Source organism: Myxine glutinosa, chromosome 1 (genome assembly GCF_964187855.1).
Source record: "Myxine glutinosa chromosome 1, kmMyxGlut1.1, whole genome shotgun sequence".
NCBI classification, from domain to species: Eukaryota; Metazoa; Chordata; class Myxini; order Myxiniformes; family Myxinidae; genus Myxine; species Myxine glutinosa.
In genome coordinates, this window is record NC_136261.1 from 364531714 (window position 1) to 364546293 (window position 14580).

General features: G+C 42.6%; 1 protein-coding gene across 1 annotated transcript in view; it reads left to right on the top strand.

Moving 5' to 3' along the window:
• LOC137414560 (endosome/lysosome-associated apoptosis and autophagy regulator family member 2-like) overlaps positions 1 to 14580 on the top strand; it is a 155734-nt gene that overhangs the window by 69023 nt on the left and 72131 nt on the right. The window contains exon 6 of the mRNA XM_078770035.1: positions 4015 to 4117. Within this exon, the coding sequence (XP_078626161.1) occupies positions 4015 to 4117 (103 nt within the window). The remainder of the gene's footprint in view (positions 1 to 4014; positions 4118 to 14580) is intronic.

The window sequence follows — 14580 nt, forward strand, 5'->3', positions numbered from 1 at the left end:
ATTAATAAACAAGGAGAGAAGAGATAGAGGAGTGGAGGAAATGCAGTATCCTGAAAGTCTGATGGTTGAGTGAGGTCGGGTTGTTATAAAGATCACGGATACGAATTGGGATGCCAAGATGGTGGTGTACAGTGTTGTTGAAAATGAGTATGTGAACATGCTTGTCTTGTGATGAGAAGGTCGCACGATTATAGATAAGGAAATGCGTTCAGAAACCCAATTTCAATGACCTATTCTATTTGAGCTGCATACACCATTTTGCTGTCTCTTCCAGAGCTTTGGGAAGCAGTGCAGGATAGGGATGTTTGGAGAAATCTGATCATGATTGTGTCATCAGAAATTGGCTATGACGTGATGGAACCAGATAACTCGATAACTAGATTAGTGCGGCATTCGGAAGAGAGCATAGCTCTGCCAGGCTCAACAGTTTACGTTTTGTATGCCACAAAGGCCGGATCTGGATCTGGACCTGAACCAAAATCTAATCTGCTTGTTCTTGTCACCTAACCAACTCATCCACCTAGTTTTGTCATAACTCGTCCACAACCTGTTGAGATATCGTGCTCTACATCATTTTTGGCCCCAACTCTTAATGGTGAAGAAACACTTTAATTTTTCTTTAAACTCTCACATTTGGATCTTCACCAAAATCGAATCAATTTTTCCTTGTCACACACCCAACCATCCACCAGGTTTTGTCCGAATCCGTCCATAACATTTTGAGATATCCTGTTTACAGACGGACAGGGGTGAAAAAATAACCTCCGTCCACCTTTGGTGGCGGAGACCATTTGATTGATTCAGAATCCTTTCTCTCTGCACTTTAGTCACAGGTTTTGGATTTGTGTTGAATCGTCAATTGGAGAATTAAAGATTCCTTCTTGCGCATCTATCTGCTGCTCCTCATGGAATTGGCCTTGTGACGGTGAACAAGTATACAGACTTGGTGGCCGAGATAAAAAAAAAAAAAAAAAATTCAACAATGCAGAAAAAAGAAGACGTCACGGGGAGCACGATACTTGCAAAATCCACCCCACCCCAAAATAAAAAGTTGCAATGGATACATCAAATTGTCCATTTCAATAAGATTAAAATTGACGATCTTGATCAAAGCTTGGGTCAATTGGATTAATAGTGATGATTTTCAGATGAAAATTGATTAGAAGTTTGACCTTTAAACTTTCGACCTCAAAAATAGTTGGTTTCCAAATTTAGTGACTCGATATGCAAATGCTGTTCAATTTTCAAGCCAACCACATGAAAAATCACAATTTTAGAAATTTGACATCAAGATGCCCTTTGACCTCAATATCGATAGGTTTCTTCTTTATGACCAACTCTACCATCTGGTGAAGTTTCGTGAAGGTAAGTTTAAAATTGTGACCTTTAGGCGATAGACAGATAGACAGACAGACAGAATAAGAATAACCAAGACCAGCCAATATACTTGAAAAATCTTTGATTTTGCAAGTAAAAAAAAAAAAAAAATGCACAAATTCATGAACTAATAATAAATGCCTCCAGGTCGTTAGTTGAACAACAATGCAGGAATGGTCAGTTAATGTCATTTGAGTAATCATCTGGCAAAAGAAACCAGGAGAAAAAGACATAAAATGTCATAGCCCCCATGGTTTTAGTAATTTACTTCTGAAATTTGCAGCCAATTTTGTCCAGTAGAAGCCAAGAAACGATTTTTCAGTCCCTATGTTAAAGTGACTGTTTCTTGATTTTTCAGCTTCACTCTGAGGCCCACACAAGTGTCCACTCCCAGTAGTTCTACAACTTTAACCTCACTATATCTAAATGGGGCCCTCTCACGGGCAACACTCAAGACTCCTTAGCCCTTACCCTAACACTCTAATACAGGGAGGGGGCGTGGACCCTTATTTAAAAAATAAAATTATATATATATATATATCGCATAACTTTGCTTTCAGTGGGAGATGGGGGGGGGGGGGGGGAGGGGGAATGGGTGAAGGCGAAGGTTGTATTACAAGGGGAAAAGGAAAAATACGCCAATTCTTGGGGAATTAACTAGCTCTTCACTAGCTTTGGAAATATCATCAAACGGACCGACCTATTTATTTCCATGGTCACCCACTGGAAGATGTTCTGTCTCTTGCACTTCTTGGCCTCATCATCAGCCATGAACTTTCTTGGTCTGACCATGTAGAAAAGCTGGTCTCCAAAGCTAGCTGCAGAAGAGGCATCTTTAGGCTTTCCAAATCACTCTTGAACTAGAACGACACTCTTTGACGTCGACCGATATGCCTCCGCCCATATTGATACATCATTATACATACTTGTACCAAGTTTGACTTTGATCCCTTCATCCGTTATTAAGTTACAGCGTTAATGGAATAATTTTTACTTCACATGACCTCTGACCTTTGACCTTTTGGCCCAAAGATCTCAGTTCATATTTATATCATGATACATACTTGTACCAAGTTTGATTTAAATCCCTTCAGCTGTTCTAAAGTTATCAGATTTTTACCTGACATGACCTCTGACCTTTGACCTCTTGACCCCAAAATCTAATCAGTTCATCTTGGCATCATTATACAGACTGCACCAAGTTTGACTTGGATCCCTTCAGTCATTCTCAAGTTATCACGTTTATGAAAACCTATCACGGACGGACAACCAGATGGACAGCCCAAAACCAGAATGTCTCTGGCTACTTCGACGGTGGAGGCATAAAAATCCAGGACCATTAACAGCCTCAAGGGTTTTGACCGTATAGCCCAATAGTGTACTTCTCTCTCCGATGGGCTGTCCCACCATCACATGTCTCTCCTGGATTCTGTGAAAAATGAATCTCTCGTGATGAGGATGGAGCACAAGTTCTGTTGCCCTCAGGTTCCCACACTCCCCCCCCCCCCCATCTTTAAAAAAAGAAGGCCATCTATTTATTTAATTTATCTTGCTCTCTCACCCTACTGATGATCCTGCCCAACAACTCCAGGAAGTACATGTTCTTCCATTAACCCCTCCTGGTGAAACTTCCAAAATCCCTTCTTGCTGCACACCACAACTGTTTTGTTGTTCTTTTTTCCCCTTTTATGGAAGTGCCTTCTGGAGGCCATTCAATCCTACTCTTCATTCTATGGCTTCAAGGCTGTGCACAACCATGTTGTGTCTTGTCCTCCACCTCCCTACCCATGATATTTCTTACACCCATGAACCTTACCTAACCCATCATACTTGCAGGTTACTGTTTCCTTCCCTCTTCTCTCCTATCTTCCTATTTATTCTTTCCCTTCCTTGTTTTGTCGATTATGTAGCCCCCACTACTGTTAAAGCCGCTGTCACACCTTGACGTTTTAGCCAGCGTATGCCGACGTATGAAAAGTTTGGCGAATACGCTGGCACACGTCGAATACGTTATGGGTAAGTTTTGTATACGTTAAGAGCACGCTGAAGCACGCTGGCATACGTCGTAGTACGCCGAGCTCGTCGACAAATTTTGTGCATGCACAAAATTTGTCGACGTATGCCAGCGTATGACTTACACCAGCACTCAATTTTGATACATCGGCATACGCTGGCTAAATCGTCAAGGTGTGACAGGGGCTTAAACCGCAAAAAATTTGTACTGCAATTTATACTCGACCAAAGTGAGTATCTATCCTAAGTGCTAATAAGCAATGTTGCAAGAAATCTGTCTTGGCGATGATGGCAGCTCCATGGAAATGGATCAAAGCACACCATCAGCAATACGTGATTTAACAAGACACTTCTGCTTCAAAAGATGACAGACTAAAGTTGTTTTGTTTAAATCAAATGCTGAAATCCTATGTCCATCCAAATAACTGAGTCACTTGTTTGCCTTCACTTTTCCACGTCCCTTCCTCACACAATGCATTCTTTGTTCCTTTTCACATTTCTGTACTTACTGGATTTGATCTAAAGAATAGTATTCATTGGCTCAAAGCATTAACAGTGTGACAAAAATTTTGTTTGGAGAGGGCATTTTCCAATACTCCCTTGATGTGCGCTTTATATGTACAGGTCGAACTCCAGGCTGGTAACAATGTGCTCTACTGGCGGTCTACAGGCTTCATGTTGAAAGGAAGACCAAAGCCGGTGCTTATCCGCTCAATCTGGATATCGGGTCTGTGCTCCGTCTATCATATACACCGTGTTATTGAACATTATTCTTAATCCATTGTCTTTCATTTTATCATAACTAGAATATAAGACCCATCGCTTCGCTGACGGAAATACCAATCTTTGCTGTGATAGCTAATCTATGGGCGGGGGGGGGGGGGGGGGGGGAAGGATTCCTGGGAGATCCTGCTCTCTGTGCAGGGATAACCAACATCACGTGTTGGCATTTGCAGTTTTGACACGTGTGTCCATGTACCCATGAAAACAACCACCTTTAGAGGCCATTTTTTCCCGCAGAGCAGGGGCTGGCCTTTTTTGGGCACCGTGGTCCCCTTTTTGAAGCAATGTTTTACGGCCGGATGCTCTTCCTGCCACCAACCCTGTTAGTCGCCTTTTGCGACACACAGGGAATTACCAGTGAACTGGTACTCAATTTGCCGACCTCGGAAGGATGAACAGGCTGAGTCAACCCCCCGACGTTAATTCAGCGATCGACCGGGATTCGAACCCAGGATCCTCGGATCCCAAGCCGGCACCCTAACCCTAAAGCCAACACCAGGCTCCATGTACCCATGAAAAAAAAGAGTAAAATAAATAAATAAATTGGAACAAAAACACTCCCGGGAGTTACCCGAATCCACCGTAGTTTGATTTATTGAAATCCGTTAATCCGTTCTCAAGTTGTAACACGACAAACAGACAGACAAATATGGCTCCTTTTATAATATAGATGAGAGCTGCAGAAGGAAAGGTGGTTGTGATCGTTAATGGGCAGCAACCTCTGCTTGCAGGTGTCAAATCCCATATATTAAATTTGATTGAGGATCCGTGAATAAAATATTCCCGACAGTAAAAGTTTGAAATATTTGGGTCCTGAAAACCTTTCATCGGTAAGTGCAGAATTCCTTACTGTACATTTAGGATTGAAAGGCCAAAAAAAATAAAATCTATCTTGTTGTAGAAATCAACACATGCCCATCTTTGCCAATCCCAGCTCTTTGAAAGTATCCTTTACAAGCAGAGGCTACCGGTCACTTTGCTGATGGACCAATTGGTCATTCTGTTTGCCAAAAATTGCTATATTGATCACTTTCCCATCACTTTGCGGACTCAAAACAGTCTCTAAGGCTGTGGCCACCTAGCCCATGTTACTTCTTACACAAAGTTGTATCTATATTCTATACCTTGCGTTTGGAGCTTTAAAGATGTGGCCGGGCATAATGAACAGCATGTTGTTTTTTCACCAAACCAACAGACAAACAAGAAGACGTCATGCAGAGCACGATACTTGCAAAATCCCCCCCGCCCCCGGAAAGGTTTCCATTGATACAGCAAATTGTCCTATTCATCAATATTAAAATTGACGATCTTGATCAAAGCTCGAGTCAATAGGATGAAAAGTGACGATTTTTCAGATGAAAAAATGATGATTTTAGAAGTTTGACCTTAAGTTGACCTTTGACCTTTTGACCCTAAAAATAGTTCGTTTCTCAATTGTGACGACCTCTACAACTTGGTGAAGTTTCATGACGATCGGTTCAGAATTGTGACCTGTAGGTCGATGACAAATAGACAAACAGACAGAATAACAAACGCAACCGACCAATAGACTTGAAAAATCTTCGATTTTGCAAGTAATACATGATAAAAGGTGAGGAGATGGTGGTGGGAGGGGGGAAATGACATTTACGACAAGTACACATACATTCAAAGTACACCGCCCCCATGCCAAATAATTAAATATCCCACAGAGCGGCATTGCCGCAGTGCCACTCATAGAGAGTGCATTGGGAGGGAGAGGTGTACAATAATTGAATGATTAATTGCATAATTAAAATCAATAAAAGATTATCATAAAATATTTTCTTAATCAATTGGCTAATAGCATAACTAAACCACGAGTGCTTCATCCGAAGATGTATCTTTTAGAAATTTAATTAAAGTCATTAATAAAAAATTTAATATTTAATTGATTAATCAATAAATAATTAATCAATGAAATGATTAATCAATAAATCAAAAACATCCTTTATGGCCACATCACCTGGTCACTGTCATGTCCAAATATTAGCTTCAGAGCTCAAAAGGTGCCTGAGATATTGCCCAGATGAGAAAGAAAATAAATAAATGATTAATAATGAAAATAAATAAATAATAATCATTAAAAAATTAAATAGTTAATCAATTGGCTAATAGAATACATCAACCACCACCATTTCATCAGAATCTGTAACTTAAAAATATATATATATATTTAGTCATTAATCGAATAATTAATCGATGAATCGATTAATTGTTTAATTGATTAATTGATTAATCAATAAATCAAAAATATCTTTTACAGCCAAATCACTTGGTTATTGGCATGTCCAAATATCATCTTCCTAACTCAAAAGGTGCCTGGGATCATGGCCAGAAGAGAAAGGAAATAAATAAGTACTTAATTAATCGCTAATAATTAAATAACTCATCAATTAATTTATTAATCAAAAAACAAAAAATACAGTTTTTGACAAAGGACTTGCTGACTATTGTGACGAAATTTCAGCTTCCTAGCGCAAAGGATGGCTGAGATATTGCCTAGACAACCAAGAAAACAAGGAAGCAAGAAAACAACCAGAGTGAAAACTGAGTACTCCCTTTCAGCGTGCGTCATTGCCGAGCCCCCTTCGGTGCCCGCCAATGACGATATGCAGCTCCTGGAGATGGCATAGGAAAGGAGCGGTGTACAATAATCACTTTGCTTACTGGTTAAATCAAAAGACACCATGTTTGAATTCACAAACATATTGCATATCCATCTGTGAGGCTCAGTTGGGATGTAAATGAAAAAGTATATTTTACAACACGTAGGAGAATACCTGGCGTTGCTCAGATGAAAATTTATGTAACTGATTTCGTGATTTATTTACATGGTAATTTATTGACTTACTGTAAAGGTTCTTTGTATACACTATTTTTTTTGTCTTACAAATTTAAAGCAAAGAGATTTTTTTTCAGCTCCTACTCTAGAGCAGCTAACATAGAACTAACTGGCCATGGGAAAAGCAGGGCGATTCTAGGTCAAGTCCTGATGATGGTGTGAGTCGTCGCTTTCGCCGAATCTCTTCCCTTTGTTGGCGTGCTCACTAAGGCATTGTGCGATGGCTGTAGAGGTAAAAATGGGTGGTGAGCAGGTGAGCTGGTGCCAATGAAGGCTGGTTACAGAGGATTTATGAATTGTATGGGTTGAGACCAAGTAATTGGGATCAGCACAGTCTTTTGAAGCACTTAAGCCTTGCTGCACCTTTTGGAGATATTGCATTTTGGGTTGTCTTGTTTAAGGTTTAATTTGAAAGTTTAATGAGCTGTTCTTCCTCCTGAGAGAGCAATGTGGCTGCAATGCCTGAAGAAGCAACCCCCAAGGCAATCTTCGCCTGCTGGCGCACCTTGGCAAGCAACAGGTTTATAAAAGAAAGAAAAAAAAAAAAAAAGGTCTTGCCAGTGCCACCTGGAGAATCCAAGAATATCGGTCCACCCTGTTTGGAGTTTATTAGTTTCAGCACTTAAAGGTAAACTGCCTTCGGGCTAATGTTTAGTTTTGACTCATTCTCGTCGATGAACTGTTCCCTCGACATGTCTCGTGATAAAGCATGATCTTCCTCCTTGTATGTCTCAGGTAGGCCATATTCTTTCAGCAGTTTGCCTCCCATTGTCAACACTTTGTCCTCGATCTGGATGTGAGCTTAATTGATTAATCAAAAAACAAAAAATACCGTTTTTGACAAGGGACTTGCTCACTATTGTGCCAAAATTTCAGCTTCCTAGCTCAAAGGATGGCTGAGATATAGCCCGCACAAACAGGAAAACAAACAACCAAGAAAACAAACAAACAAACAACTAAGAAAACAAACAAACAAACAACCAAGAAAACAAACAAACAAACAACCAGAGTGAAAACTATTGAAGATTGCTTCTGAGTAGGTTGCCTCTGGATACTCATGCTGTGCTCTATAAGAGAATGACCTCACTCATTTGCTTCTTTGTGATCTGTCCGCAGCTGCAGAGGATCAGCCACTTCACAAAAATGAAGCAAAGAGCCTTCTGATTTGAGATGGAGATTGACTACCCTCAGACTCAGTAAGAGCATCATTCCAGTGTCAATCATCCTCAAGGAGTCGTCTCATGCTGCATGCCTGACTATATGTGTCATATTCCGGCCTTCAAAAATCTTCAAGTCTGGAAAAGAAGTTGGACCTCTGACTGTGAGGAGTAGCATGTGAAATAAGAAGCATTCAAACTGATTTGGATGGATGGTGTACACTCTTCCTCAGGCTTCCTCAGACTTGACTCAAGGATGACCCTCAACTGGGTCACCGAAACTTTGCCTTTTCCATTTGTTGGCACTCCATGTGTAGTACTTTCAAACTTCTGGGTAGAGTAGGGTATGAACAAAGTTGTCTTTCTGGAAGAGTGTGAAACAAGCTGTTAATTTGGTCTCTTTTGGAGCAATAGCCTGTGCTGCGACAGTTTCGTCCATGAAATATACTCTGAAGGTTTTCAAGATGAACATCCAAGTGAACAACAGTTGGATACCTCTGGCATGTGAAATTAGAAAATTCTCCATGTGGCTTCATTGGTACGAATGTATCGTGCTATTTTTGTATTTCGTAAATGTAACAAAGAATTTCGTAATTCCTATGAATGTTGGTGCCAAATACTGCCATGCCAGATCCTTTACGTACATACTTCCAAATGTATTTGATTTGACTGATTTGCAAAACTCAACATTAATGTGAGCTTTTGAAGATCTTGCTTAACAATGGGCAAGTGGGCAGCAACCCATTTATTGTCGACTCACTTTCTTCTCACTTATTTATAGCTGATTCCACCATCTTCAGGCTTTCTTCTTCTATACTGAGGATGGCCATCTTCTCCAGTAACGGTGGCTTGGACAAAACCTCTGGGGTATTTTTTTGTACACTTTCCTTCTTGCATGCATGGTGACCCTGGGTTCATGGCTCCACATGGTCCATGAATCATGTGACTATTTATTACCCCAAGCAGTTCTTCATCCACTGGAGGATCTGGTATCTCTACACAAATGAATGAATCTTTTCCTTGGGCCAAACCAACATATGAGCATGAGGTAGAACTCATTTCTGCCACTCAATGGTGTGCAAAAAGCATCTAATTTTGCCAAAGACATGACTCTCCTTTAATGAGGCATTTTAGCTTGAGTACTTTTTGTCTAAACCCTCTGGCAACGGAAATGTCGGTGCTGAGACTTTTGGCCAGGCTGGAGTTCCTGTTCAATTTCTTCCCACTTAGGATTACAGGTAAAGGTAATAAACAGGTCAGGTCTTCCAGATGCCATAGCATCCAGAGTTTGCGCATGTATGTCTCGTGTCTCGTGGACCACCTATATGAGTTGACGGTAGGATAACTAATTCTCCACCATCTGTAACATGGCCATCACTCAAGACAACATCTTTTAGATGAGCGTAATCATATATTCTTGGTTTCTTTTAATTCGGTCTGATGGAAAAGCAACAGTTCGGGTTCAAACTTCACATGCATGTCAACCATGTACTGACTAACGCTAATTTAAGGGGCGACAATTTGATTCATACAGCTGCATGAAGAAGTAAATGTATTGTTGCGGATCTCAGCGCCGGCCTTTCCCCTTACCAAGGGGGGGGGGGGGGGGATTAGTCCCCTTGTCTTTTACTAGCCGACGGGACCCGGGACCGATGACGTCCTTCCCGGACAGCGTTAGGTAGGGTTTTAGGACTAGGGATTCGCTATTACCCAAGTACTAACACCGCCCAGAAACGAGGAAATAAGCCCCGCCAGAATCACAGGTGTTGGTGGAAACGCCGAGCGGTAGCGACCCGTGACCCGAGCCATTAGCAATGACTAACCTGATCCAAGCGGTTTGTAATCGTGCCACGCTTACCCAATGATGGAAATGACTGAAACAGTCGGATTTGGAAGAAAGGAATAACAGAATTTATTTACACTTTGTACAATCAAGAAGAAGAAGCAGAATACACAGTGCAGCCTTATACAGTCTTGACTTATCCCTGGACAACGGGCCTGTTCACACACAGACACACTCACATGGGGTTGCAGATGAACAGGTCGATGGTCCAGGAATGGCATCCAGGCAGCTCGTTCTCCGGTCCCCAACTCGCACCGCGAAGCAGATGAAACAGACGGCAGCGGCCAGTAATTCTCCTCGTGTCGTTTGGCGCACACGGGATTATTACAGGGCAATGGTAGGCTGGCTGTGGCGGTTACACTCGCGGCTCAGCCACGTACGTAATAAGCGAACAGTTCCAATAACCGCGAACAATGCGCTCTTCAGTATCTCACTGCGTAGCTCAATGCGCTCCTTCAATACAATTTGTTCTCATCTCGGGTGAACTCGCCGAGCGCCTCTCACTTCTCATCTGATCTCAACTCCGCGCATCAACTCATCTGCAGCCAGTCCTGTTGCACGAGTCCTGGCTTTGTGTGCTGGCTTATATCGCCTTGCTCAGCGAACCTTCCAGCACTTGCTAGATGCGCCCTTACCACGCCCTCTCAAGCCATGCCCACCGAGCTCTGGTTGGCTGTTGCCCTCAGTCACCGCCTTCTGACACGCTGCTTGATGCGGCCACACCTCGTCCTCGCGCTCCTCCCTCTTTCCAGGCCTACCTCATGTCATTGGACTAGTTTCGAGCGAAACCAAGGGCAGCGAACGCTGCTGGCGGCCAAAGCGTAACAAACTTGCCGCGGGTAGCCCAAAGCGTAACAAATTGAGGGATGCCAAATGGGGTGCGGGATCGATTATGCCCATGATGGAAATTGGAGGGTGGCCGCAAAATGAAAAGGACCTAAGCTTATTATTTCTTTACACAATGCAGATGTCACTAGGGAAATGGCCTACTCTTACACATACTATGACACAACTAATTCTAATGGGCCTACGTGTTGCTTGTGGACTAACTATGGGGGGCAAACTTTTAACCTTTAATGATGTTATATTTACACTCTCAAAACCGCAACAGTATTTTATTTGCCAGATGTAGGGCGCCCCTTTATATGAACTTTTCCAGACCTTTACTTCGTTCCTCCTAAGAACATGCACACGAGATTTTTTGAATGTCCCTTCTTTTCTATTGTTCGACATTTTGTACAGGCTATGGAATGCCCCTTCTTTTCTCTACTTTGCCACATGGCACATACCCTTGTATAAAGGGACCTTTTCTATCCCCCTGGCATTTTACCCAAGAATGTCCCTTCTTTTCTATTGTTTGCCACATGGCACATCCCATATAAAGGGGCCTTTTCTATGCCCATGGCATTTTTCAGAAGATACATTTTAAATACAAACAAAATACATTTGTTTATCGTACAAGACTTTATTGAAGATGATATAAAAGACTTGGAAAAAGTAAGGGGAAAAAATATTCAATCCAAACAGGATTCAAACCCACAATCCCCAGCTTGGGAGTCTGATGCTTTATCTATTAGGCCATTGAGCCAGCACATTAGAAATTTTAAAATATATTTTAAAGGGGTATAAATTGTGTGTGTGTGTGTGTGTGTGTGTGTGTGTGTGTGTGTGTGTGTGTGTGTGTGTGTGTGTGTGTGTGTGTGTGTGTGTGTGTGTGTGTGTGTGTGTGTGTGTGTGTGTGTGTGTGTATATATGTATGTGTATATATATATATATATATACATATATATATATATGTTGCGGTTCTCCCGAAGCCCGTCGACGTTACAAAGGGGGGGGGGGGGGGGGTTAAACCCCTTTTTCCCCTCAGGTCTTCATGTCCATGAGGCCGAGTTGCCACCCCCGCAGCGAACGTGGAAAAGGGTATCGGGTCGATGCTGCACGTACCTTTGGTATCCACGCTGCCATGGGAACGGGGACCGGACCTCGCACAAGCCACGCCAATCGAGTACGCCCGAGCAGTGTGCGTATCACGTGACTCGTGCCGTTACCTTTTATTGAACCCGATTCGAGCGGTTCTGTTCGTGCGATGCTAAGCCAATTGTGAAATGTCGGGAACGGTCAAATAAGAGGAAGAACATGGTTTATTTATAATGTACAATAATCAGGATAAAGGAAAGGGGACACAGAGCAGATGCTTATCAGTTTTAACTAAAGCCCAGACAAAGGGCCCACTCACTCACGCGGGGAAAAAGAAGGAAGGAAGTTCGCGTGCCAAACGCGCCTTGCCGTCGGTCGCTCCGGGACAGCTCGCCCGGCATGGCCCTCTTGTGTTCACGGCACGTATGCTTGGAAACGCAGGCAGGAGATCGCGCGTCTGTGGCCCGGAATGGGTCGTCTCCACACAGCGCGATTAATACAGCAGCAGGGCACAGGGCATGGGGAGAGTTCGTGTACAGAGAGCTATGACAAGTAAGGCACTTTACTTGTGGCGAGACAAAAGCTCCGACTCGGAGGTCTGATGATCCGGCTTTCTCTCTGGCGTTCTGACTCTCACAGGGGCTCCGACTGATTCTCGACTCAAGCTCTCGACTCTCACAGGCTCTCGACTCAGGCGGGGGGCCCGGGGCAGGGTTTTATGGCTCTGCCCCGGCTTTACCCAAATGTTCCATGCCCCTCCTCTCGTCGCCGTGGTGAGCCACTCCCCTCGAGCTCTGATTGGCAACTCGTTGCTTACCCGCCACTCCCCCTGCAGCTCCTCCCTTCGGCCTTGCCAGACTTGTCCCAGGCCGAGCACATGGCATCCTAGCCCAATAGAGGCCTACTCACTGGCCTGCTCAACGCAAAACTAACACAGGAAAGGACTACGCTTACATTTACTAAGAAATAACTGAACTACAGCGAGGCTACATGTTGTGGTGCATCTACCTACGAGGGGGGGTCATCCTTTATTCTCAAAACCATAACAATATATACACACACATAAATAATATACACCAGTAGAACCTGGCAAACGATTTTTCAGTCCCCATGTTAAAGATGCAAACAGAGAAATGATCCCATATAAAGGGAGGGGTACTTTGCGCCTCCCTTTGATTATTCAAGACGATATAAAATACTTCAAAAAGTAAGAAAAGAATTATTCAACTCAGATGGGATTTGAACCCACACTCCCCAGCTTGGGAGTCTGATGCCTAGGCATCAACATTATGCCAGCACACTAGATTTGGGTAATATCATTTTGAAGAGTTGTAAAGTATGTATATATTTTTATATATTTATTTATGTATATATATATTTATTTACATTTAATTTTAGAGCAAAAGCTATAGCACTTAGGTGGAATTTGTTTTAAAAGCCATTAACTAGACCTATTGGCCGATGTATATGCCAAGTTTTAGCTAGTTTCAATGTATAGCCCTTGAGATATGAGCGCCAACACATTTTGGACAGACGGATGGACAGACACCAAAGTGATCTCGAGGGTTTTCTAAATAAAACTCAAGAATGTGGAAACAGACGTTGCTGAAATTTGGAACATATTACCTCGATGTACAAAGCATTTATTAACTTCTGAAATTTGCAGCCGATTTCGTCAAGTTGAAGCTGAGAAACGTATTTTCAGTCCCCATGTTAAAGCTCAAGTTCAAGCGCCTTTGGGCTACTTGAAAAGCGCTATACAAAATAAATGAATTATTATTATTATTAAAGCTGCATTCAGAGAAACGATCCATTATATAAAGGGAGGGGTGCTTTGCGCCTCACTTTGATATGTCAAAACGTTATGGATGGATTTGGACGACACTTGGTGGACAGGTTGTGTGTGTGACAAGGAAGAATTGATTCCATTTTGGTGAAGATCTGGATCCGGCTAGTACAATTTTTAAAGTGATTCTTCACCATTGGGAGATAGGGCCAAAAACGATACATAGCAGGATGTCTCAAAAAGTTGTGGATGGATGATTTCGATTAAATGTGATTCTGTGTTGTGATTTTGTGGTCTACTCTGGGATACAACAAATAACAACAAACAACAACAGGCATTTTAAGGCCATTTTCCCTGCAAGAGCGGAGGTTAGCCTTGCGGGCCCCATGACGATCTTCTCCATTTTGTCCTATTTTCTGCATCTCTCCTTGTTAACCCCCTTGCCCGCATTTCTTCTTCCACCACCTGTAGCCAAGTCTTTCTCGGTCTTCCCCGTCCTCTACTTCCTTCTGCATTCATTTCCATCACTCTTCTCAACCAGTCGCTTTCATCCTTCCTCAACACATGACCAAACCATCTCAACCTGTTCCTCTTCACAGTGTCCATCACAGGCTCTCTTCCCATCATCTTTCACAATTCATCATTTGTCTTCCTCTCTCTCAACGATACTCCACACATCCACTGAACCATTCGCATTTCCACCCTTTCCAGCCTTCGTTGCTGCTCTACGTTCATTACCCATGTCTCGCTCCCATAAATGATAACACTTCTCACATATGCAGCATACACCTTTCCCTTCAGCTTCAACGACACTCCCCTCCTCGTCAGCACGCCACTC